Genomic DNA, 25,940 nt, shown 5'->3' with positions numbered 1-25,940 from the left:
CCTTTACCTGACTTAATTTCAAAAGTAATCTCGGGCAGCACCTTATCGTGCTGTGCGGGCCTCGCGTGTGTGTTTGCAGAGGCCGTGCGACGGCGTCGACAAATTATGCACATGGTAGCAAGGGCGAGATCACAACATGCTGACGGTGATTGCGGATGTAGAGATAAACGGGTGGAGAGGACTTTGTTCAGGTGATGTTCAAAGACTGGCCGCTGCTGTGAGCATTAGCATGTTGCTATGACAGCCACCACCTTACTGGGAATCCAAAGATTCTGGAACCTTGCTGCAGGGATTTGATCCCGTTCAGCCACAGGAGCGTCAGTGAGGTGTGACACTGATGCTGGGCGATGATGGCGCTCATTATTTTTTGCACCGAACTCTGAAAACCACTTTTTTTTTTTAGGATTTCTCTTTATGCACAGATGGATAAACAGCTGTGACAAGAAAGAGCTAGAAGCACACGATTGCCCCAAATGTGTATGCAATAGGTGGAAGAAATATTGAATATAGTTTACTTAAGTAGAAGTTCTAATAATGCAATATAATAATACTCCATTACAATGAAAAGTCTTACTTAAATACCAGTAGTGAAGTATCAAAAATAGTACACATTACTTGCACGCATTATGCAGAACAAAAGGTATTACAGTGTTGTATTTTCACATATATTACTTAATTAGTATTACTGGTATATTAAAGTGTAAGCAATATCTAAATGTCATGGTTATCTATGGCAATGGATCATATTTTAAAAGCTGACATATTACAGTGTCAATAGTGGAGTAAAATGGTACAATAAATCTAGTAAAATATAGAAAGAAAAGATGGAAAACGCTCACAAAAGTACAAGTACCTCAAAATTGCACCTGAAAACGGTACAAACGGTACATTTTTCCTCTCGTCTGTTACGTGTGTGTGTGTGTGTGTGTGTGTGTGTGTGTGTGTGTGTGTGTGTGTGTGTGTGTGTGTGTGTGTGTGTGTGTGTGTGTGTGTGCGCGCGCGCGTCAAGTGTGTGTGTGAGCACGTATTTCATCATGATTTGTGTGCTAGAGATAAATTTCACATATTCTAAAAATAGCAGCCGTCACTGATTTCAGCAGCCGTAACTAGTCAGCTTTACACAAGACACCAAAAGCCTTCAGAGCGGTCCCGCAAGTCTTTCAAAGGACACGTGAGGATAGAGTGTGTGTGTGTGTGTGTGTGTGTGTGTGTGTGTGTGTGTGTGTGTGTGTGTGTGTGTGTGTGTGTGTGTGTGTGTGTGTTGGGGGGGGGGGGACTGCAAACTTAAGTTTCTATGAAACAAGGGGAGCTTTAATAACCTTAACTAATTTGATATTCACTCTGGCGGAGCTCTCTCTCTCTCTCTCTCTATCTCTCTCTCTCTCTCTCTCTCTCTCTCTCTAAACACACACAGTCTTATTTCATGACTCAAGGTTGTCCCTCGCAGACTTATGCTAATGTGTGTGTGTGTGTGTGTGTGTGTGTGTGTGTGTGTGTGTGTGTGTGTGTGTGTGTGTGTGTGTGTGTGTGTGAACGTTGGCTACAACTGAATTGTAATTTAATATGAACTAAGTGCCCGCCTCACTGCATTTATGTGCTGAGCTATATGTGCCGTTGTAATTCCCACCATCACAGTGGCTCTGCTGCTCAGACCGGATCATTATTCAGATGATTGGCTTTTTTGCAAACGAAACAGGAAGCACGTCTGCTTGTATGTGGTTTTATTTTGAAATACATAAAAAAAAAAAAAAAATAGACGCTATGTTGTTTTTTTTCTCTCTCTATAGGCATTCAAACAAGGCACAATGAGGATTACGGTCCGTGACCCTTCAAGGGTATTTCACAGCCACCATGATCCTTCCGCCGGGATGAGGCGAGTCTCGTGGAGGACAGTCATGCGCATGCTGTGAGTACAATGGTAGCTCTTCCCCTGTCGGTGTGATACAGAACTGCTCCTATTCACCTCCCTTGAATGTGGAGAATGCAGAAGCACATTTAGGAGTTGTTCATTTTTCCTCTTCAGTGACCTTGACTGTTGAAAGCCCCAGGGTGTGGGGTTGGCAGAGAGCTGGATTAGTAGAACCTCGCCAAAAGAGAGGAGGAAGCCAAAGTGTCTCTCTCTCTCTCTCTCTCTCTCTCTCTCTCTCTCTCTCTCTCTCTCTCTCTCTCTCTCTCCGTCACTCCTCTCACTCTTGCTCTTTTTTTTCTTTTTTTCTTTTTTTTTTCTGCCACCCACTTCAATCCGCAAGTCCAAAGGCTGTTGCTATAGCAATGAAACATGCTAGAAATGTTCTCAATCTCACTTTTACCCTCTCAGTCATAACAGCATATGATCCGTACATCTCTTCTATCTATAGTCCCTGTCCTACTTGCTCGCACATATTGCTCACTAAGCAAAACGTAGGAGCCATTCGTGCATGGGTCATTTTTAAGGTGCATATGCTCTTCTTTTAATTCACTTATTAGTTTATGTTTACCGTATCGATTGTATTTTTTTCCGTTTCATCCATTGTACTGGTTTAACTCTCACCTTAGCTGTCTTGCTTTGTTGGGCCTCACTGTTGAGCTTTCTGCTGTTCTTGTTATTGTCTTGCTTTTGCTGCTTTGTCTGTCGAAGCACTTTGTCAACTTTGATTTTAAAGGTGCTATAAATAAAGTTATTTTTAGTGTTATTCTTCATCTATACGTGAGCGTCAGGGGGGAAACGAAGGTAAAGAATGGATTAGTGTAAAGCTTGAGCTTGCTGTTGGCAGCAGATTCCCCGGTGCTTCGACCCCTGTGTGTTCTCTATTAGTCTGTTTGATCTGCTGCAGTTTGTGAGTGTGGACTGGGCGTCCTGTGAGGCTTTCACCGGAGCACTCAGAGTTGTGCCAGTCTAAGCGTTTGTTGGGTGTATTGATCTGAGCGTTTGGGTTAGCCTCTCTGGGCTCCTGGCTGAACTGAGCGCTTTCACACAAAGCGGTTTCAATTAGAAGTGGGTATTACACACCAGCCTACCTCTGCTCACCTCATACTCCACTTACTGCCAGTCCAGACTTTAATGCAGGGCGCATTGGTGCTTTATGGTGTGTTTTAAAAAAAAAAAAAAAAATCAAGATCTTTAGAGAGACCTTTAAAAAATGCAAGAAGGTCACTAAGGCATTAGCTTTACTCTAACTTTTGAATTGTTTTAGTTCTGTCCATCTCATCTGTCTCTCTCCCTCTATGCCTCTTCCTCACTTTGTCTCCTCTCCTGTCCATCTCCTCCGTGAACTAACAGAGAGCAGCGTTGTTGTTGTCGTCGTCGTTGTTGTTGTTGTTGTTGTTGTTTACTTTGTTTCATTTTTCCTCCAGCAGATGAGTCAGCTATTAGCATATTCTCTTCATTATTGGCAGTGATGAGCTCGGGCCACCTCCGTGTCACAATGCCTCAGCATTATCAAAAGCATCTCATGGGATATTTCAGATGCATAAGCCTGGATTTGCATATGCCATTTCTCATCTCTCCCTGCTGTCATTCAGCAGCCTGTGCTACAACTGCATGGCCTGAGATCTTTCAGTTTTCTCAGCTCTCTCTCTCTCTCTCTCTATCCATTACTCTCTCCCTCTCATCTTTTTACCCCCCTCCCCCCCTTTTTCAGTGATCCACTTCCCTCTCTTGACTGTAAGCAAATCTGTAATCAGTAATTTTGCAGCTGACTAGGAAGCAGAGAGTGGTGGAAATTGTTGGTTATTGGAAGAGAGGGGTAGATGGCAGTAAGATAGGCTCCACTTCCTGCTCGTTGGAACTGGTGCAACACCTAAACCTATTACTGTGGTGCAGCAGGACGGCGAGATGGACCCGGGTGTCCATGGGTTGTCCCTGCTGCTTCACTCGTACGATGATATCTTCTGATTTCATATCTTCAGAGACACTTGGGTCAAGAAATGAACTGTTAAAATTAAATGTTCATGCGGTTACATTTGATGGAAAGTGATAGCCCGTTAGAGGAAACTCTCAGAGATTCAGAGCGTTAAAAGGGGAACGGGATCTTCCATGAACAAACACATCCGGACTAAGAACGTTAAATCTTGGTCAAATCAACGGTGACCGGCAAGGCGGAGGTTAAGGCGGTGTATAGGGAGCTCCGGCAGCACAGGGCACATCAGCTGACATAGTGAGAAGTGTCAGTATGAAGCATGTATGATTCATCTCATGCAAATGCAACTTTAGTGCTCTGCCTATACATACGGCATATGAAAGTACTACGGTTTAGCAGAAAGTTGTCACTTATTTTCTAGCAATGCGGCTCAAGGGACGGCAGCGCAGAAACAACAGACAATAATCTTTGTTGATCCTCTGATAACTAAGTACTGGATGGATCTCCATTAAGATTTGGTAGAGATGTCCATGGTGCCCAGATCCCTCCATCCGTCATCTTTTCTTATCCTGGGTCGTGTTGCGGGGGGAAGCAGGCTCACCAGAACCTGGAACCCTGAGGCGTTCCAAGGCCAGACGAGATAGACAGTCCCTCCAGCGTGGTCTGGGTCTACCCCGGAGCCTCCTACCAGTTTACCTGGCCCAGAAAACCTTCTGAAGTCAGGTGTCTGAGCGTAGATGGACCGGGTAAATCCCCCATCACCGCAGCGGTCCGGTACAACGTCTGCATCGATGCTGACGCCGCACCGAGGAGTCTGTCCGTCACCCACCGCATGTTGACTCGCTCCAACCCGGAGCGGGCAATCCACCGTGTTCACGGAGAGAAAGGAGTCCCAAAGGTGCCCACAGAGGATGTATTTGCTAATTAGCAAATGTTAGCACGCTGATGTAACGTGGAGTAATGAGATCGGGCAGACGCAACTAAGCTCGTTGAGCGGCCCTTTGACTCTGCGTCACATTGTCATCGAGATGTGTTGGGCGAAGGAGAGATGGACGAGCTGCCTGCATGGAACAGAATAAATGCTGCTCATTGCTGCAGTTCATCAGCACTTTATTCATGATTAACACGTTATTTCAACACAGCAGCCAGCTTTGTTGAGTTCACTTGTTGACCAGTTTAGTTCTTTAAAATGCATTCAACACACAACACTAACGTCCTCATTGAGGGGACCTGTTGGTACTTATTTTTGTGCTGAGCCCTGAGCTAAACCACCTACCTCGGGCATAACTCTCATGAACCCGCTACAAAGCTACCAGCGTCATGTACTTAGTGAGGGAGGACACCAGTGAGCCCCTGAACCCGCTTCTCTATGGAAAGTGGAATCGTTACGCACTAAACCTAGATGTTTAACAATGGTGCTGTGATGTTAAATCTGTCATTATAAGCATTTTAGTGCGGACTCCCAGCATGGCAGCAGACTCTCTGTTAGCGCGTCACATTTATGATACTCATAATTCCGCACGCCTTAACCTCCTCAGTTTGTTTGCTTTATCAGCAATGTCACCCCACCCCCTCAGACACGGTTCACAGTGCTGTCTGTTGACCTCTGACCCCACTTAGCGAGTAGCCTGAGCTGCCAGACGTCCTTGAGATCCTTCTGCGGCTTCCGGCTCATATTTCACTTTTGATTGCGGTCGACTAAAGTTTGGCTTTGAAACACTATAATCTTCAATTTCACCATTCAGTCCCTTAATGACTCAAATTGGGCTGTTGCTGTGGATCCGCGGGGGTCATTACCTGAATGACCTTTCTGGTATCTGCTCCCTAACCAGCGTCACGTGACCACTAAGTAACTCCCTATTGATGTATTAACGTTTGTGTAAAGTATGGCTAAGATGTTGTAACAACTGAACTTAAAAACACACAGAGAGATGGAGGACACAGATGAGGAGAAATTGAAGTTTAGTAGAGATTGAAGAAAGATTGGCAAGGTGAGACAGAAGATTATAACCCCCCCCCCCCCCCCCCCGTCTCTGTAGATGGATGTATGAAAGCTGTCTGTGAGGATGTATCACTTTGGATTACTGGGCTCCAGGGCTCCGTCTCTCTTGTTCAGGATATTATCTCTGGCAGGCTTCAAGTAATATCTCCACACTGAATCAAATGGCACCCCGAAGAAAACACAGAAACCAGTTAGTAAAAGCAGCGGCTTGTTTAAAATGTTTCGACGATGATGACCACGAGCCATTTTCAAGTTTAAGTATGCAGGTGGGGTGCAGAAGGGCCCTGCTGCTGCTGCTGCTGCTGCTGCTGCTGCTGCTGCTGCTGCTGTGCCGGAAAAAAAAGTGAAGTGTGGCTGAGTGGGGATGGGAGGGAAGTGACAGGCTGCGTACGTGTGGACGAGGAACAGGAGGGCCGAGCCGAAGACAGGGCCGCGGATGTCAGACGCCGCCCAGGGAGAGCAGACCGCACAGGCAGGGGTCAGGAAGGAAGGGGGGGGGGGGGGGGGGTCGAAGTGACAGGTCAGTGAGCGTCTCATCTTCCATCCATCACGAAGTCCCTTTGCGGTTCAGTCAGACCAGAAATGTCTTGACTGGATTTGACTGCAGGAGCACAGGTGAATGCTTAGTCATGCAGACACCTGTGCCCACTTGTCCGTACCAGACAAAAATATCATCCAATCAAATGTCTTGTGGAAACCTTAACACGCCGGTCAAATGGATTGTTTCTTAACTAAAGTATATATGTAAATTGAGGATCTGGGTGGTTTTTTTTGTAATGGCTACACTGTGAAAATGCATTTTTTCCCCCCTTTAGGAAGACTAGATAGTCAAGAAATGTTCTGTATATATATATCGCCATATTGTGCACAGAGATAAAACTAATTTCACAGCCCATTACACTTATTTGAAAAGCAGCAGCCGGTAGACACACAGTGGGCACGCTGCATCAAAAAAGAAAAAATTATAGTTTACAGTCGCCACAAAAATACCAGTAAAAGGTGAATGGCATGCCGTGGCGGGGGTCACGCAGTCATGGCGACGCAGTCGATATTAGACCCACTGTGCAGGTCCAGGGCTACTTCCTGGGTACGCTAATGAGAGGGTAGACTCAAGCTGTCAGTCTGCCCCTCCTCAGGCAGGACATCGTGAGCTTATATACAAATACACTCCAGAGGAGGCCTTTAGGGAGCGGCCTCTGTGTGGCCCTGCTGCTGCCTCCTCGTGATGCTGGGGAAAAAGGCAAATTTGTCTTTCCTCATTCCTAATGCATGATTGTTGGATTCAGATCAAACAACTACTGCAGAGCAACTTGTCTTCTCTCTCTCTCTCTCTCTCTCTCTCTCTCTCTCTCTATTGGCTGTCTTTCTCACTCCACCTCACCCATAATTCTCTCTGTCTGCCCCGTTCCCCTGGCTCAGTGTTTGCACTCCCTCGACCCAAGGTCATTTTGTCGAGCCACAATAAGCTTCACAAAGATGTTTCTCCCCTCTTTTCGTTTGCCTCCTTCTTCCTCACACCAGCTCATGCGCACGGTTCCGTGGTTAATGTTCTCTTCCCTCGTGTCAACTCCTCTGCTTCATTTTCTACTCGTCTGCATCAAAGCACCTCATGTTGTTTGTCTGTATCAGACTATGAATGCAAACTTCTCGTTCGTGTTGCTGTTATTGCTTCCTCTCCTCTCAGGTCTCTCTGATCAATCGTGTCTCTGACGTTCAAGTGCCTTCCATTGAGCAGGGTGTGCAGTTGAGTCGATTGGGTGACACGCTGACGGTGTCGTGACATATTTTTAATTTGCCCTGTCCAGCTGGACCACCTTGTTGTCTATGACTATAACAGGACATCGGGTGGATGTGTCCACAGCATGTTTCTGTCACACCCAAGGGCACAACGAACCATCTCTGCGTGTAGACATATCCCAATATATACTTAGTTACTTTTGTAAGAGCTTCAAATTAAAATAACACCATCGAGAACACAAACAGCCTGTGTCTTTTTACACGTGTTTGTCAGTCGCTGTGGCACATTTAACAATGTACGGTAAAATGCTGGTGCAGACGTTAGACGTGCAAACGCGCTTAACGAAGATGGTAAACATTATGTAATTGCTAAAGGTCAACATGCACATTTTGAAGCGCGTTAGCACGCTGACGTTAGCATTTAGCTCAAAGCATAGACGCGCTTTATGCCGCACAGAGTCTGTAGACAACCGTACTATTGAGTGTGAGAGAAAAGGCAATAGGTCCGTGTCAAAAATACCAGGATGTCCCGCTGCATCCAGTCCCATTGTTTAATTTAGGTTTCTTTATTGAATGAATTAGCTTCATTGACCCTTTTCACATTTGAACTGGTCAAAGCAGGAAAACCACGGCTGTAACAAACGACGTTAACCATGGCTCTGTTTCGTGACACCTGTGTGTGTGTGTGTGTGTGTGTGTGTGTGTGTGTGTGTGTGTGTGTGTGTGTGTGTGTGTCCACACACTGGGGAACCAGTGGGTTCAGATAACTTTAATTTGGGTCGAGGAAGCATATGTGTGAGTTTGTGAGTGGTGGCCCCCGTGTGACCACAGGCCGCCTGTCTCTTTTTCTGTCGACCGGTCAGTGGGGGGCTGAAGTCAGACCGGGCCCCAGGGGGTCCTTGACCTGTCGTCATGTTTACCAGAGGTCACGATGGGGTCTTTGATACCGCACAGGACAGGACAGGACAGACGGAGACACGGACCAGGGACACAGGGAGAAAACTGATCTGCTGCTGTATTGACGCCTGTAGGAAAGAATCTCTCTCTGGGGTGAAACAGGGAGGTTCACAGTACTGGTCGACTTGACATACAAAAGACAAACAACAACACGCATCTCAGGCTGTGGTGGTGTGTGTCTTCTTCCTCATTACTGTGTATAAGTAGCTCTAAGTAGCAGAGGGCTTCAGATGTTTCTGGTGCAGTTACAATGAGGCTTGACAGAAGACTTTTCATTGCTCTAATGCGTCAAAGAAAAGGTCACATTTTGATATCACCCCTTAAATTCAAAGAGCAAAGGCTTTCTTTTTAGCCTCAGCCTGACATTCAACAACCATATAGGAAGAAATCCTCTGTACAGGAAGGAAGATATACGAGGTTCACACAACCTGTGTAGCGTTCTTGCTTGTAGCAGTTTTAATAAGTAATTAGATTCATAGTTTGACGTTTTTACATTGAATTTAGTTCAAAAGATTTATGCACCGTTCAGCAGTTGAGAGATTAAGAAAGATTGTGAATCAATTTGATATTAGTTCTACTTTAAATGTAATTTAGATCTTTGGGTCTAAAGTTTATTGATCTGTTTAATTCATATTTCTATCTAAGATTATTTTATTGTCTGACTTAAGTCAGTTACATCTGTAAATTGCATTGTGTTCACCTGACGGGTCTGCTGAGCAGATGGGAGGTTAAACTGCATGCAGCGGCGGCGGCTCTTCCTCTGTGGATCTTGCCGGATGACAGCGGTTCATTTGAATTGCATTCTTCCATTTCTCTCCCTCTGCGGCAGTTGGCTTCGTCTCTCTCCGATATCTTCGGCGCTTACAGTTTTTCTTCGTTGAGTTACGGCTTGAACCGTTTTTCCTCCTCTCCGTCTCCCTCAGCAGGATGCTGACTCATCTTTTCACCCCTTCTTTGTATCGTCATGGCACATTTGCCAGTTTCAAATGTCTTTCGTCTTAGAGTCTTTTCTTTTAGAGTCTCGTTCTCTCAACAGTTTGCCGGAATGAATCCTCAGCGCGTTGGCGCATTGCAGGTCGGAGCTGCGATGCGCGTTAGACGGCCACAGAATGGCCGCCGTCGACGGGTCAGGAACAGAAGGCCAGAGGAGAGGCGGAACCGGGCGGAGCCTCGAGGGAGAGCTCTGGTGTGGAGGATTCAAACGTTATCAATCACGGTTGTAGCATATTAGAAACTAGACGAAGGAAGACGCTTCTTCAGGTTCTTGCTTCTCAGGCTGGCTGGACGTCCTCTCAGCCTGTGGAGACGTCTTGGCTTACAGTGGACCTTCCAGCCTGCGGACGGAAAAGAACTGCCCGCCTACATAAAACATGGTGGACTCAGCCTTAACGGCCTGAGTGTCAAGAGTCTTATCTGCCCTGAGTATGTCCAGACACGGGGTCAATGTAGAGTCCAAGCACTCTACCGTAGAGGTCTTGGTTTCCTCAGTTCCTGGCAGAAGTTTCTTTGTTTAAGATGTTTTTGTCACGGTTGTATTTATTACATTTCGGTTTCATCATCTTTCCGTGGATGCTCGCTACACCTGTATGCAGCCAGTTCATGCTCCCTCGTCTTGGCGTTGCTGAAGGGCATTCTGAGAAAAACAGGAAATCCGTAAAAGAAAAGACGAGGCGATGCAGTGCGGGTTCATACGTCGAAACAGTCATGCAGCATGTGTCGCAAGAATTACACATGGACGATTACAATGGAGAGATTTCTTCTTCATGTTGCACAGCTTGAGTGTAGGCCCCGCAGTTTTTTCTCCGTGTCATCTTGCTGCATATAGGTGGCAGTTTATCTCTGCACATAAATGTTTAGGAGATAAATACGTTTGTGTTATTATCGGGAGTTGTATTTGCTTTCTAGTATGGCGTGTGTGTGTGTGTGTGTGTGTGTGTGTGTGTGTGTGTGTGTGTGTGTTTAGATGTTGTTCTGTATTTTCCCTTGGCTGAGTGACGGGGGCATATGGTATGTGGGTGTGTGGCAGATGCTCCTTATCACTGGCTAGCTTTGCATTCGTATGCGACTGTTTTCACAAGAGATGCGGATCGGTAGCGAGGGCAGTTCACCGTGTTTTTGTGCGTTTGTGTGGCGACTGCGGGGCGGCTCGCGGGGAACCTTGGCGCTTCTGTAAAATGCGTGGCGCAGTGAAAGGGAAGAAGTGGGCGACGGAGAACTTGTGGCGACGGAGGTGGTGGGGTGTGAACTGCTACAGTCTTTAGACGGAGACCAGGTGTTCAGTACATGAAGGATCACAGCAAAAAATGTTCTTCACGTTTCACACGTTTCTTCCCAAAACCAAACCGTATTAATACAATTTATAGTTATTACTTTTTAAAGAAATAGCTTTACATTTTTGAAATATACTCACTTACATGCTGAGAGTTAGATGGTTGTACATTACATGTGGCTACAGCTGGCAGTCAGTTATAGCATGATGACTGGAAGCAGGAGGAAACAGCCTGATTCTGTCCAAAGGAGCAGCAACATTTTCCTACATCGCTTTTTACTTAAAAAGAATAAGTGAAATGAGATGGGGCTTGAGGTTTCCAGGCAACCAGTGGATACTTCAGGAAGTTACTGCTCCGGCTACAGATGTCTGTAAAACTGCAATTTGTTATTTTTATAGTTTTTATACTAATGGGAAAAAAACGCTGGAGTCTGAGCTGAAGGAGTTTCGAGTGAGCCTTGATGATTTCGTCGACCCGGTGGCATTAAGAGCAACCATAAAGAAATAGCCAATGTTCTTGCCGATGTTCTCGTTTAGTTACGTAGGTCATGGAGGCATCAGTGTTTTATTGAGACTGTTTTTATAACCAGGTAAAAGCTCCTCGCTGTAACTTTTATCGGTGAGCTTTGGAGGCGCTGGGAGGCACCTTCAGACAGAGCCCAGGCTAGCCGTTTCCCCTCGTTTCCAGTCTTTATGCTAAGCTAGGCTAACCGGCTGTAGCCTTGTATTAACAGGACAGATATGAGAGGGATGTGTATCTCCTCATCCAACTCACTGCAAGAAAACAATTAGTTCCCAAAATGGCAAAACTATTGCTTTAAAAAAAAAAAAATGACACACTCTACCGGAGAGAGCGAATAACTTACGGCATATATCATGATGATATGATTCCAACGAGAAAAATGAACAATTACTGCAGGATGGAATACAAAAAGCTAGGGGGGTGGATGGTGGGTGGAGAGCATGAGGGCCAACACTGATTTTATTTAGTTTTAGAGGCATGCAATGTTTCTTGTTCAAGGTTATATAAGCAGTATTTATTCCACCATCTGTCTATTAGCATATAAGGGCGAACGTGGACATTTCAGATGCAGGTTTTACCGTTTACCAATTCAAAATAAGGTTAAATATTCACAGTCTTTACATCTATTTTGGGGGAAACATACACAGCGATTGTTAGTGGAGGACTTTTTATTTTAATTTTAGCACACAGTCGATACTGTGGGAGTTTCTTAACAGTGAACGGCTGACATCAGCTGCCCTGGCTCTCCTCAGACACCCCATGGTGTTCGCGCCTTTTATCTAAATCTCCCCTCTGCACAGTTTATCTCACGTATTCACCAGCACACCCATTCACACCCCTCTCTAAAACAGCTGTCTGTGAATCAGTGTGGGAGCTGCAGTGACAGGGAGCTCGTATTTAACGTGTCCAAGGTCACAAATTCAGTCGGTGTCCTTGATCCGCGCACACAGCTTCCCAGTGACAGAGCGCTCACAGTGCAGCAGATGGAAGGATGCACCTTACAATGAGATGATAATCTCAGGTGAAATATGGCTTCAAGCCTCATGAATCTGCTCTTTAACCACGCTCATCGAAATGTAGAGTCTGATATGAGGGGCAAGACACTCGCTGCACAGCCCCCGGTGTGCAGCAAAGCATAGACAGAAGCCTTCAAAAGCCTCCTCCACCGTGGGGTGGGGGGGGCTGATATCATCGAGTGGATCCAGTCATTTTCATTCTGAGGGAGAGCAGGTGAAGTGTGCGCAATGTGTTTTTGAGAGAGGGGAGGGAGACGCAAGTAATTTGGAAATCTCCTTGAATTACTACAGAGGAGCGGTCACCCTTGAGGAATCTCAGGTCGTCCTTGTGGATGGAAGGCTACCCCCCCCCCCCCCCCATTCCTCCTCCCGCATCCCTGTCTCCTCCCCCTTCCAATAAAAACCCCACTCCATTCCCCCTTCCTCCCTTCCTCCCCCCCCCCCCCCCTCTCTCTCTCCTGCGCTTGCAGATCACCGTATTGGTCGCTGGGATGGAGCGACTGCGCTCCAGCGAGCAGTTAGCGCATAATCATGCGTTTGACCGGTCCGTGTGTGGGATGCCGTGAGTCCGCTGCATAAAAGTGGACAGGTGTAGCGCGCCGTGGTGATTGGGGAATTAAAAGAAAAACGCCCAAACACTGTGATATTACCTGCTTTGCGAGCCACCGCTGCCGCTGCTGCTGCTGCTCTCTGCATCCTCTGCAGCCGTGGAGGGCCCCCACCCCCCCCACCCCCTCCCGCTGTAATATTTATGACAAAACGGAGGCAAATAATTCTGGTCACGTTTTGGGCTGACAGCCGGCTGTCCTGGAGAGCCTTGGAGTGAATCGGGGTCCAGTGTTGGAGATAGCGCAGCGCACCCGACACCTGCAGTAGGATGTAAAGGGAATTCCCACTCACCAAACTGGTAAGTTTAACACTCGACTACAGCACTTCTGTGCAGTAGACACATATTGTAAATGATTTTTGATCATGTCTTCACAAATATATATATATATATATATTTTTAAAAATGGGACAGTTTGACTTGTAAGGGATCGAAACGGGATGCAGTCTTCAGCAAACATGGATCAAATGGTGGACTGTCTAGTAGAGGGACAAGACCGTCCGAACCTGTTTAGATTCCGGACCGGAGGCGACCATAACAACTCACTAGCACTTATAAGAGGGGCCTGAAATCAGCCTCGGGACATATCACCGGCTGGTTTTAATCGCTTCTTTGCATTTTTTCGGTCATGACGTGGGACATGCTTTGTCGTTCTGTGCAGCAACAATCAGACAACACTTGGTCCCAGAGAGGGAAATACAACATATTACAGAACATATAGAACCTGTGAGTTGTTTTGATCCAAGTGGGCTTAGTCGTTTTCAGCCTCCAAGTCTCTGGTTGGTAATTGTTGATATGCTTCAGTCACATGGATGTGCCACGCTTGACGTGGAGGTGGCCCCGTGTGATCGTGTTGAAGAGCGATGGCTCAGTTCGCCAACTCGTGTTTTTAGACATTTAATGCTTCAATAAGATTAGGATTGTTCCACAGCGGGCATGGTTAGTTGGTGTTGAACTGGGATAACCCGACGAGACCATGGTTTCAAAGGAGCGTTCACCAGAGTGCCTCTGCAGTTATTTACCTTAATAAATAAAAAAAAAAACGCAAAAAAAAAATCGAAATTTGAATTTCCTCCGCTTGACTTCTGCTTTTATGTAGATTTGAAATTTGAAATGTTATATTGTAGCAAAGTGTTGACGAAGAGCTCTTTGTGGCCATTGTTTCTTCCAGTATACTCGTAGAAATGATTTTAAAATCTATAAATACTGTATTTGGCTCTTTTTTTTGTTGTTGTTGTAGTCGAGCTCTGTCTGTCTCGCCATGTGTTTGAATATGGAGCAGTGTTTCCCGCACTGCTCTCCTGTTGATGAGATGCGAAATGGGAACATGTGAGGTGGTGAAGTGGCGATGGCTTCCTCCCTGCTGAACACTAAAGCAACACACACTCTCCAGTCGAGGTTACGGCTTCAGTTGGTTTAATGTCAAACTGCTGTCTGTTTGCATTTGTGCTCCGATACGAAATCTAATTCTCTGGATCAAGTGCTGCCAATGTGTTGCTTCTTGGCACGAGGTTTTTGCTATAAGAGGAATTTAAAATGAATACACTTTAATATTCATTTCGTTTGTTTGCTCATATTACTTTTGTGCTAATACCGTGATCCCCTGCAACACTTACTTATGCCGTTTTCTCACATTATTGCCTTCCAACATTCACATACTTTCTGAATTCTCTCATTTATTGTAACTTCTAACAACCCGGCCTCAATATGTGGCAACATGAATTCATTTTATTTAAAGCTTGGCCCTAAAATACTGACGCAGTGTTTGTGTTTTCCTAAGTGTGGTTATGTAATTTGTGAACAAGTGGCACATTATGGAAACTTTCTCAGATAAATAATAGGCCTACTTCAATCTGCAGGATGTAGCCTATAGTTGGTCAAATGACAAACTAAATAACATTTTTAAGAATGCAAAGGCATGTTGGGTTGCAAAGTAACCATAAGGTTACAAAAAAAAGAGTTTTATTCTCTTCTCACTCGTATCAAGCGATCAGTCTTTTCGACTGCCGGTTAATTAGCTACTCTGAAAACACAGTAACAAGCTCATCTTGATATTAAGTAGCCAAGATTAGGACTGTTCACCTCCGAATGAACTTTTTTTGATGAGGCTGATTACCAACATGCAGAAGATGAATAAGTCGGAGTTGAAGCCCACCTTCTCTGTGATGTTTCCGTCTCTTTTCTATGCCGAATCCCAAAGGGATAATTGTTTTAATGTATTCCCATTCACTCTCACTCTCACCAAGGCAGCGCTGTGTGTTTGCTTTTGCATGTGGGTCATTGTGTGTTTGCGTCTGTGCGTGTATTTATAGAGGAGCTTTGATGCTGCTGGTGGGGAAATATTCCACCACACGTGTCACTCTCCCGCTGGATGCCGCAGCATAGTTGAGGAGAACTGTCGTATTTTGTTTCAGAGGGGTACTTTACCTCTGATCCGAGGAGTCGTATTTACCTGTCATATGTGACAGCGCTGAAGAGGAGGTGGTCAGAGTCTGGCTGAGGTTATTATAGGACAACGACAGTGTGGGAAAAGCGCACAAGGTTCATGTAACAGCTGCTCATTTGTCGTAAAAGCCTGGAATAAAGATGTTTTGGATATAATCTAACGGCTCAAATATTGTTTTGCGTGCGACAACGATTGTGTTAAGTTTATAATAGTGACGGCGCGGCTCCATTGCTGATTCACACACATTTTGAAGGACTGGGAACAAGTTATGTTGTAACGCAAATAGTCCCAAGAGTTCACTTTGTACTGACAATTCAACTGCGGACGATTTTGAATGAGCGAAGCCACTGCAGTAACCACAAACAATCACATGCACTGCTGTAACAGGCTCCTATAGGATTAAAGGACAACTGTGTATTTGTATTTTTTTCTATTTAGAACTCTATTTTGACCGGATTAGGGTCACTTCCTTTATCCATCGTCGTCGAAAACAAGTTGTCAAAGCCAGTCTCTGAACCGGTACAACGACGTAATACAGAGCAGCGGCTGCCTTGCACAAAGGTGCGTTGATAATTGAGATGGCCGAGGCTGCTCATCCTTCTTGTCAGCGCACTCGTGTTTACCGTGAAATTAAAAGCTCAACTGCACTTAACTCCCCGAGGAGGAGGAGGAGGAGGAGGAGGAGAGCAGCAGCAGCAGGAGGAGAACGGTGGAAAAGTGAGACGCACGATGAGCAAATAGAGAGAAGAGACAGACCGATAAATCGTTAGGAGAGCAGAGCGGAGTGAAGATGGACTATCAAGAGAGAGACGGAGGCGCCATGGAACCCACACACACACACACACACACACACACACACACACACACACACACAGACTCCATGGACTCAGTGTGGACACCCATAGATATCAAACTGCTTTCTCGCATATTTAATGTATCTCCACCAGGAGGATCATGACGTGTGTGAGCGAGTGAGTGAATGAAGTGAGCGCTCGAGTGTGGGAGTACCTCGGCTGTCCGTGGCAAATCTCTCATACTGCTGCGGCAAACTGCATAATAATTCGCGCGTGAATCACACGTTCTCAAAGCAACTTTTATTGTACGTTTTATGCTGCCATACTGACGTTTCACTCAATGAATACCGTTCCCCGGCCGGCAGGGGCCACTGCTGATAACACAGCTGAGTGCAGCTTCTTCAGCTGCTGCCCTGCAGTCTGGGAGAAACCCGTGTGTCTTCAAGTCACAGTTCCGCCCGCGAGACGCAGCCGAGACCTGCGCCTGTACAGAAGTGGCGCAGACGTCTGCATTGATTCAAGTGAGAGCGTGTCTGTCGCGTAAGACGTGCAAGCGGAAAAACACGTCTGATACACGTTTTACACCGATCGTGTGTTGTGTTCATCCAATCAAACATTACAGATTACAGACACACCTTATGCTGACCGACATGAGGTGTGAGTGTAGATGAGGTTTAATTGAGGAGTATTTAGTATGCGTCTCATGCTCTTTGGCCCTCCTGGTTTCCTTATGAAACCTCTTCATGTGGGAGCGGAACATTAATCCCTGACTCTTTTGGTTGTGTGTGTGTGTGTGTGTGTGTGTGTGTGTGTGTGTGTGTGTGTGTGTGTGTGTGTGTGTGTGTGTGTGTGTTAGTCTTTGGTTCCTCAGGTTAGACCTCTGTCTGTCATCATGGTGTGTGTGTGTGTGTGTGTGTGTGTGTGTGTGTGTGTGTGTGTGTGTGTGCAGATCCCTGCAGTGAGGCTCTCTCCCCTCTTGGCCAATGATGTCCTGTCTGCAGGGGTACAATTGCATTAATTGAGCTTTAATTGCCGTATTGAGTGAAATAGCTTAATCGCTTTAACGTGTCTCAGACAAACGTCGGTCTTTTCTCTCTAGTACCCATCAGTTCCACTTACTGCTCTGCTGTTATTCTATTGCCTTCAATTCCATTTTTTCTAGTTGTTTTTTTTTCCTCTCCACTTCTCTGAAGCTCGATCATCCATGGACACCGAGCATGAGTCTGTTTCAGATAGCTGTAAAACATAATATATTGGTCCGTAGAGTCCTCTCCCTAAAGCCACAAATCTGACTTCTGAAGAAAAGTTTGATTAAATCCGAGCTGAAGGTGAACACTACAGCAATGCACAATTCCAGATTTGTTGTAGGGCCAATAGGTGATATGAGGAGGGATGCAATCCCCCTGTTAGCCTGCAACACCTGACACCCGCCCTCTCCACTCCCTGAGAGAGCAAAGCAGAGGGGTTGTGTAGTTGAATAGGTTATAGTCAGCCTGACTTATTGATCCTTTATCCGACTGAGGTTTTGTGCAAGTTAGTGTAGCCTCCATCGGGCAGCTCTTGTGCATCCACCGGAGGCGGCGCAGAGCGTATCGGAAAGCAGCTCACTCTGGGCGGTGTATCGATAAATCCATGCCGCTGTCCGAGTTGCTGAAGTAACGGCTCGAACATCCGCCGACGGGCCTCGCTATTTCGCCCATCTGCAGTTGGTCTAGTGCCTTGTCACCAGCGCAGCGTTAAAGTTACACCACAGAACCTCGTGGTAACTCTGTGACTCGATTTCACAGCACAGCGTATGTACGTGCATTCTGACAACCCATTAACTCCCGATGACAAGGGCTGCTGAAGTGGAGAGACGAAGGGAGACGCACTGTAGCTAATCACATGTGATCACTTCAGAACACATAAGGAATGTACGAGTATTTATGGATATAATAGAAATATAATGAAGGCTTTTATATTACTCCAATTTATCCATCTTCTATTATTATTTCAATTATTTTAATCATTGCCATTCTCTTTGATGGGCCAGTGAACAGCCTTCCAAAGCGCTGATTTACGTAACAGCCTCCACTTGCTCCCACTCAATTTTTACTTAATTTCACCAAAGAACCGTGATTGCACGGCGGCCTTGATTGGTGCTTATTGATGGGTTATTTTGTACAGGCTTGGTACCCTGAATAGCTGGATATAGGAGTGTCCTTAATGAACGTGTGGAGCCAAACGAAATCCGTCAAGCGTGCTGTCAGGCGGTAGCAACGTCTGACCAAGGTCTTTTCGTGCAGTGCTGCTCCTATAGATTACTGGCTTTTGATAATGAACCTGTCGACTATTGCTTCCCTATTGATGTCCTGGTAGCAGCCTGTCAGAATGGTGAGATACAAAGTGCCTGGACATATGAGTGGGATTGCACAAAGGTATCGCAATGGTGCAAAAGCAAAGAGTCATGCGCTGGTTGTAAGACGGATGGTGAGGGGAGGCGAGGCAGTGCAACTGGGACTATTCAGAAGTGAGATGGATAGAGGCAGTGAGCAGGGAACAAACATTCCCCTCAAGCGAGCGCACGACTCAGCATCCATCTGCACGCCCCCAAGGCACCCTCCCATCCATCACTCCCTCACCGCACCTACCTCCCATTCTCATCTTACCTCCCGTTACCCCCCCCCGTCCCCTTTCTCCCTAACTCGTCTCAGGCACGAGTGCGGATGGGATTCAGCAGTTTCTTAAGCACACGAGATGCCGTTCGCCTCAGATGGCGATCCGTCTTCCGCTGTATCTGCACGGGGAGCGCGTGCAGGAGACGTGGCCTGGCGGTGGGCGGCTGTGTGGGCAGATGGCAGCTAGCCATACATTGTGGACTACACGGTGTGCTTGTGTGTCTTAGCAGGAGATATGATTACTCTTCTAGTTACAGGAAGTGTTGCTTGGCCTCACATTGAAGTAGCAGTGTTGGTTTTCAACAGCACTGGAGTTGCACTTACAACCGTAATAAGTATTCTGTTTGCTGCACATTCAAATGTGTTTCATGGGGAGTTCCTGAAGCTGTCCTAATCAGAAGCCTGCGAGATCGGGCGGGACGTTGTTGCTCTCGCTGAGCAGGTTGTGTTGTTGTTCCTGTCCAGGCTGCTTTGTTGGGAGCCTGCCAGGTACGCTGCTGCCCAGCTGGTGGCTGCTCGCTGTTAGCGCTGCTGGACGAATCGAGTGGGGAAATTAAGTCTTTGATCGATTGTCTCACTGCGGACATTAGGAATACCTAAGAGAGCCGTGAGTCAGCGCACTGCATGCGTCATCCTCCTGTTGGTTTCTTTCATTTCACTCTTTTTTTTTTCCTCCTTCACTCACCTTTCCTGTCTCTCTCCTCTAGTTTCCCTTTCTTCACTAAATGTCAACTTTTGGCTTCCGTCCGATAGAATCAAAGAGCACATAGGCTTCTTTCTAGTTTCACCATTTTGTATCCATCAAAGAAGAAGAAAAAAAAGACCATCAACAGATAGTTACCTAAATAAACCGTCATTTTCCTTTTGCCAATCTCATTTTTTGGAGAGAAAAAAAAAGAAAATGACACATGTCCACTTTACTTATTGTTGTCTGGATGTGAACAGCGCTGACAAGCCCGTCCCTGAGGTGAACGCAGAGCCTCACAGAAGAGCTGAATCATTTCCAACAGCTGCATTTAAACCACAGCAGCAGGTTTGCTGATTAAAAATAAGAATTCCTGCCTCGAGGACGGATAGACTTACTCAAAGCAATCCGGTGTGTTCCGCTAAACCAGACTTTTCAGATAACATTAGATGGCCGAAACATCAGCTTATGGAAGTCTGAGCCGCTTATCTGTCCTTCGTAAGTAGCCCTGCTTCCTGCTATTATACTTACATTGTCTTAACTTACAGCAATACCAGGATGGTCAAAGAGTCTGAACACAACAACCCTACACAACACCTACGTGAACACTTTAAGTCACCACACACATATACACAGACTGATTCTGTCTTCTGTCAGAAATATGCAAACTTGAGCACATAAAGTTGCATAGAGGGAACGGGCGGCGCTCACATTTAAATAATCGGCAGACTGAAGTCTCACGTGGGCCGACTTCCATTGACGCATCTAGATTGCAGAGGACCGGGGTGAAAATGGGTGAGAGTGCCCTCAGGCCTGGTGCAGGATCAGCACTTTCAACAGCAGCTGGTCGAGACCTCGGCTCACGGCAGACGGAAGCCGCGACACAAAGGGACAGATTTAATCAGCCTTCTCTGCCTCCTTTTAGGCAAAACGTGCGTGTGTGTTGTTTTTATCAGACGGGTGCACTGGCCTGGAAGTGCAAGTTGTCATCTGAGGTGAATTTTTGTGCGAAGTAGTGAAGTGTGCTTCTACACATTGAGGTATAGGATCACAGAAGGTGACATGATAATGCACTGTCCATGCGGTTGGTGAGAGTTGCTTTAAAAAGCAGGTGTTTGCAGGTGTATTGATACAAGAAGACTGTAGTGTGGACACTGAATAAGTCAAAAACTGTTGTTTTTGACAATAACAAATATTAAACACAATGTCTGACTAAACACGGGAGACAAAGAGTTGTGGCTTGAGTTAATCTTGGCATCCACCAAGCTGCTGCGGCACCGTTGATTCCACTCTTTTGATAAAACTGTTGAAGTGATTCGCTGCAGTTATCTTCCAGGGCGGATCAGCCGTGCTTCAGTCTTGCTCATGTCCTCCAGCATGTCCACTGCTGTGACTTTTACATAGTCTCTCAACGTAGTTATGTTCTTATGTCACAAAGACGCGCCTAACAAATAGACCAGGATAATGAAACGCCGTACAATGTGTTGTTTTAGACTCCGTCTGGGCCAGAAAAGGATGCCTACTGTCTGTCTTTGTGTTGGAAGAAGTAATTTAGCCTCCGGCAAGAAACGTTTTTGTCAGGAGAAAGAAACTAGATGCATGGATAGCTTAGAGCACGTGTAAAAAAAATTACACAAACACGAGCATAGAAACAAGAAAACTGAACTCTCCACACTGACGATAGGATCTGCTTGAGCATCTCCCCTCTGATGTTGTGCAGAGGGACACTTCTGGACACCTATGATAACCCTGACAGCACGGCTTCAGGACGCTGCGCAAGACACCTTTTTTTTTTTTTGTTTGTTGTTGTTTTGGCGCAAAGGACATAATCTACATTCATTTACACACCAGATTTGATGAAATCATCTTCAAAGTAAAACCTGTAGATTTAGCCTTCAACACGTGACTGTAAATGATGCTGTCGATTGAGGACCTAGGAGAGGGTCAGAGGGATTTAGCATGCCACAATAACACAATGCACTTGTTAGATAAAGCTTCATGATAGCACGCTGCGAGGACTTCTCCGCACCGCGTTTTATTCGGCTAGCAGGACCGTAGCTTGTGTAAGCCTGATCTGTAGCCTCAAATGAACCCGAGTATTTACATTTCACCAACATTGGTGATCGCTAGAAAAACAGCCCGAGCTCCAGCACCCTGTCTGCACAGTTTAATTTCCTTCTTCCCTCTCTCCCTGTAAGTGCTCTAATATGGTGACTGCTCCCGCCCGCAGGTCAGAGTCACAGCTGCTCATATTCAGGGCTTGTGACATTTTGTCTTGCCCGCAAACGGCATGCTAACACAGACTTCTTTTGTTCCGCTCTATTGTTTGTGGCCTTGTGGCTCTTATCTCTTACCAGTTCATCACAAAGTGAGCATCTGTTATCACAGGAGTGAGCGTCCCTTCCTAATCATTGGCAGGACCATGTTTGACGAGACCGATCAAATCAGTAACTTCGTAATAGCTATAGCCGTGTATCTAGTTTTACATACGCGGTGAATTCAGTTCTTCTCCTGACATTAATGTACTGTCGCGCTTCAAACGCATGCTTGCGTGAGATGGAAGACGCTGTTTGGTCAATGCAGTATTGACACGTGTGTTGTTGTAAGTGATCGTCTGTCAAACATACACTGTTCCTTTGTTTGCTCCTTTACTCTCTGTGGCACCTGGATGTCCACCATATTGAACAAAGCCTGTTAGCACAATTGATTTTGATGGCATTGAAAAGGTCACAGCTCACTAAATATTCTTGTGGGTTCAGTGTGAATAGCCTCAAACATCTAAAACCGCCTAAAATATAGCTGTGATCATGCCGGATGTCATTTCTATTTCCAGGAAATGTGGGAAAAAGGGGAATATTACAAACACTGAAGTTACATCCAACATTTTTAAACACACTACCTCAGTTCATTAATGTCACTTACAGATACTGAGACCTATAAAACCAACACTTTAACTGCAGTTGGTGTTGAAAGAAAAAAAAGAAATAAAACAAATTTGCTCACAACTCTTTTATGCAGCCCTCAAAATGAAACCACAGGTACCTGTGAGAGGAGGAGACAGGGAGTGTGTTTGTGTGCTCCCATGCCTCTGGCTTGTTAAATTGGCAGATCGGATCAATGATGCTTTAAATCAATGTTCCAACACCACAAACCCCATGGAACACTGTAGTGGATTAAGATAGACCACTGTTCCTCACTGAGTCCCGTTCTGCCTGTAGGTTCTTTGCAGATGACAAATGGGACAGAAAAGAGCTGAGATAGAACAAAAAAGGGGAAGAGGTCAAACGAGAGGCAGAGGTCAAGACACACACCTGTTGCTTTGAGTTCAGAGACTCAGGGAATAGTTTCTCATCGCTACGTATCAACAAGAGGCTTTATATCTGATCATGCAACACTTAATAAAATCCCTTCCCGAGCACAGAAGAGCGCGCAGTCGGTCGTGAATAACATGCTCTACATGCAAAGTAGTCTGTCTCAGCCAGTGCACTGACAGGGGAGCGGAGTAGGAAGGGAGGTGAGGGGTGCAGGAGAGCAGATGAGACGGAGGGGGTGTGGAGCGAGGATGCCGGGGGATCTGGTCTTTCTCTGATAGCATTGTTTATGTGCCACTGTCTGTGGCTCATTGATCCATTCGTCTTCATTACGTCTCCCCCTGTGAGAACTATTAACTGCTGCCACCCTCAGTTGGGGGCCTGCTATGTTGACATGCGCTGCACGGTGTCTCTACCAGCCCACCGATGTCCCCGTCACCTCTCCTCATGGAGGCAGAAGCTGACCGCTTTAGGATTTAACAGAAGGGTTTGTTGTTGTTTTTTGTACAGCCGTTAATTGTACAAATCCGGTAGAGGTAGAGGTCGATCTTAATACGTCAGTATAGACAACATGTAGTGTGTCACTGTGGCTGTTTCCACATGCCTTATTCTGCAAGCTTCCTGACATATATATATATATATATATATATATATATATATATATGTGTTGCGTAATAATGACTCCAACATCCACCCACTCCTGCTCACGAGAAGCATGGTCTCATCTTCGTGACAAAAATTTAGCACAGCATACGAACTGTAAGCACAGTCAGGAAATCTATCCCCACCGCTTGTTAAAATGTGTTGACTCTTCAGGGATCCTCCGCTGAGTCCCTGCTTAATGCACTCACACTTGCAAATGACCCCCGAGAGACTGCCTGCTCCAGTTCCCGTCTGAACTCTTACCGTTGTCTATGCGAAGCGCGTTTGTTGTCTAACTGCTTGAGCCCAGCGAGGCTTCATGTGGGTCGTCAGCAGCAGCTTGAACTGCACACCACCGACTCTTAATCGCCTGCCGAGATCACTTTCACCTCCTATCAACTCTTAGCTCCTCCCCACTTGTCAAATCTGACAGGTTTGACTTGTACTTGAGTAAATATGAGACACGCTGACTGATAACTTGCTTGATCTTTCTCTGTCATCTCTCTGTCTTTTTCACAGAATCAACCACAGATCTGGCCACCATCCTCGTCACTGTCTCGTTCGAGCCAGAAGAAAAAGAAAGACGGAGCATGGTCTGGCGTGGCGGCCGCTGTTGCTATGTGTGAGGGAGTGCTGTGGCGTCAATGGAGACCGAAGGCTACCGTGACCTCCTGGAGACCAGCGATGGTCAGGGGGTAGGCCTGCTGGATGGAGGGGGTGAGGTGGGGGTGGAGGAGGGCTGGAGCACACCCTACCCCCTGGGCTTCCAGGTGTCTTTGACCACTGTGCTGATGCTGGAGCTGGTGTTGGGCTTCAGCAGCAACCTGACCGTGCTTGTGCTCTACTGTGCTCAGTCCAACCTGGTGGATTCAGTCAGTAACCTGGTCACAGTCAACCTCCATGTGCTGGACATACTGGTCTGTCTGCTGTGTCTGCCGCTGACTGTGGCCGTGATCCTGCTGCCGGCTAATGAAAGTGGAGTCGGCAGCCTGGCCACGCTGTGCTGCTTTCACGAGGCCTGTGTCACGTTCACCAGCGTCGCCACGGCAGTCAATGTGCTGGTGATCAGTTTGGACCGATACGACATCTCAGTGCGTCCAGCCAGCCGTCTGCTGACACCCAGGAGGGCGGCGCTGCTCCTGGCAGCAGTGTGGGCCGTGTCTCTGGCCGTCTTCTTCCTGCCCTTCCTTGAGGGGGATTTCTTCTCGTCGATGGTTGAGGACGGTAAGGATGAGGAGCCGAGAGGGCAGAGCAATGACTCGGAGTTCACCACTGGACTGACCCCCATTTTTTCCTCCATGTCTCCTTCCTCTTTACCCTCGACTCATCCCTCTTCCCCGACACACCACCTGACTCCAGTGTGGCAGAACAGGACGCTGCTGTGCGTAGGAGGGCAGGGGTACTACACTGGCCTGGCTATGTATTACCACCTGCTGCTCCAAGTGCCATGCTTCTTCATCGCCGTGGCCGTCATGTTGTTCACCTACTCCAGGATCCTGCAGGCCCTCAACATTCGAATAGGCTCCCACATGATGAGGAGTACGCGTGCAAAGGACTCCACCTGCAGGATACGCTGCAGGAGGCAGAAGAAGAAGGAGCTGAGCCTGCCCACAGAGGTGGTGTCCTCCAACCAGAACCAGAACCTCACCAATCCGCCTCTCATCCCCTCCCTCACACCTACACCAACGTCGCCCCCACCACTCCCCTCCATGCCACAGGCGATGTCCGATAGCGGAGCGACAGTCACTACCGTCAGCACTGCCGCCACCACCCCCATCGCCACCACACCGGCCACCCCTGCTTCTCCGACCCCGGCGTCAGCCTCAACCCAGCCCCACGCCACAACGCCACTGCCTGCCTCCACCATGGGCGTCCAGGCCTCGGTTTCTGCCATCATCGCCTTGAGGCGGGCGGTGCGCAGGCACAGGGACCGCCGAGAGCGTCAACGCCGCGTCCTTAAGATGTCCCTGCTCATCATATCCACCTTCATCGGCTGCTGGGCCCCTCTGTCTGCAGTCAACGTTCTGATCCTGTGCATGGGTCCCAGCGACAGCCTGGTGCGGCTGCGCCTCTGCTTCTTGGCAATGGCTTATGGAACCACTATTTTTCATCCTCTGCTTTATGCCTTCACCAGGCAGAAGCTGCGCCGTGCCCTCAAAACGCGCGTCAAGAAAAGGGTGGTGTCCCTTCTGCAGGTGGACCCGGCTCCCAGCGGGGGGACGGTCATTCATAACTCCTGGGTGGAGGGGGGAGGCCAGAGGAAGACTCGCAAGCCACGAGTGGAGGCCAGCGATGGCACCGATCGATGCCTCACAGAGGCAGTGAGGGAATGAGGCTGCTCTTCAGTGCGTTTGCATGTGTGTGAGTGTGTGTGTGTGTGTGTGTGTGTGTGTGTGTGTGTGTTTGTGTGTGTGAGCGTGAGCGTGTGTGAATTTGAAGAATTGTATGTATCCTA

General features: G+C 47.0%; 1 protein-coding gene across 3 annotated transcripts; it reads left to right on the top strand.

Moving 5' to 3' along the window:
* The first annotated feature begins 1,850 nt into the window (after positions 1-1,850).
* On the top strand, positions 1,851-25,940 carry LOC137873627 (G-protein coupled receptor 22). 3 transcript variants are annotated; one of them, XM_068711914.1, is made up of 3 exons: positions 12,824-13,250; positions 24,005-24,971; positions 25,047-25,940. In XM_068711914.1, exons 2-3 carry the CDS (start codon positions 24,130-24,132, stop codon positions 25,816-25,818), a joined length of 1,614 nt encoding a protein of 537 aa, XP_068568015.1. In that variant the 5' UTR covers positions 12,824-13,250; positions 24,005-24,129; the 3' UTR covers positions 25,819-25,940. The 3 variants fall into 3 exon arrangements, with proteins under 3 accessions (XP_068568014.1, XP_068568015.1, XP_068568013.1); XM_068711913.1 differs by lacking the exon at positions 12,824-13,250 and adding an exon at positions 1,851-1,906 and having other exon boundaries at positions 24,005-25,940; XM_068711912.1 differs by having other exon boundaries at positions 24,005-25,940.

This window comes from Cebidichthys violaceus, unplaced genomic scaffold, assembly GCF_023349555.1.
Source record: "Cebidichthys violaceus isolate CVI_PGR_0920_01 unplaced genomic scaffold, fCebVio1.0.p SCAF_17, whole genome shotgun sequence".
NCBI lineage: Eukaryota > Metazoa > Chordata > Actinopteri > Perciformes > Stichaeidae > Cebidichthys > Cebidichthys violaceus.
The sequence above is the reverse complement of the archived record's forward strand: the minus strand, read 5'-3'. Positions and strand labels throughout refer to the sequence as shown.

Coding starts and splice junctions, on each gene's coding strand:
- LOC137873627 (XM_068711913.1), top strand. CDS start 24,130: ATGGAGACCGAAGGCTACCGTGACCTCCTGGAGACCAGCGATGGTCAG.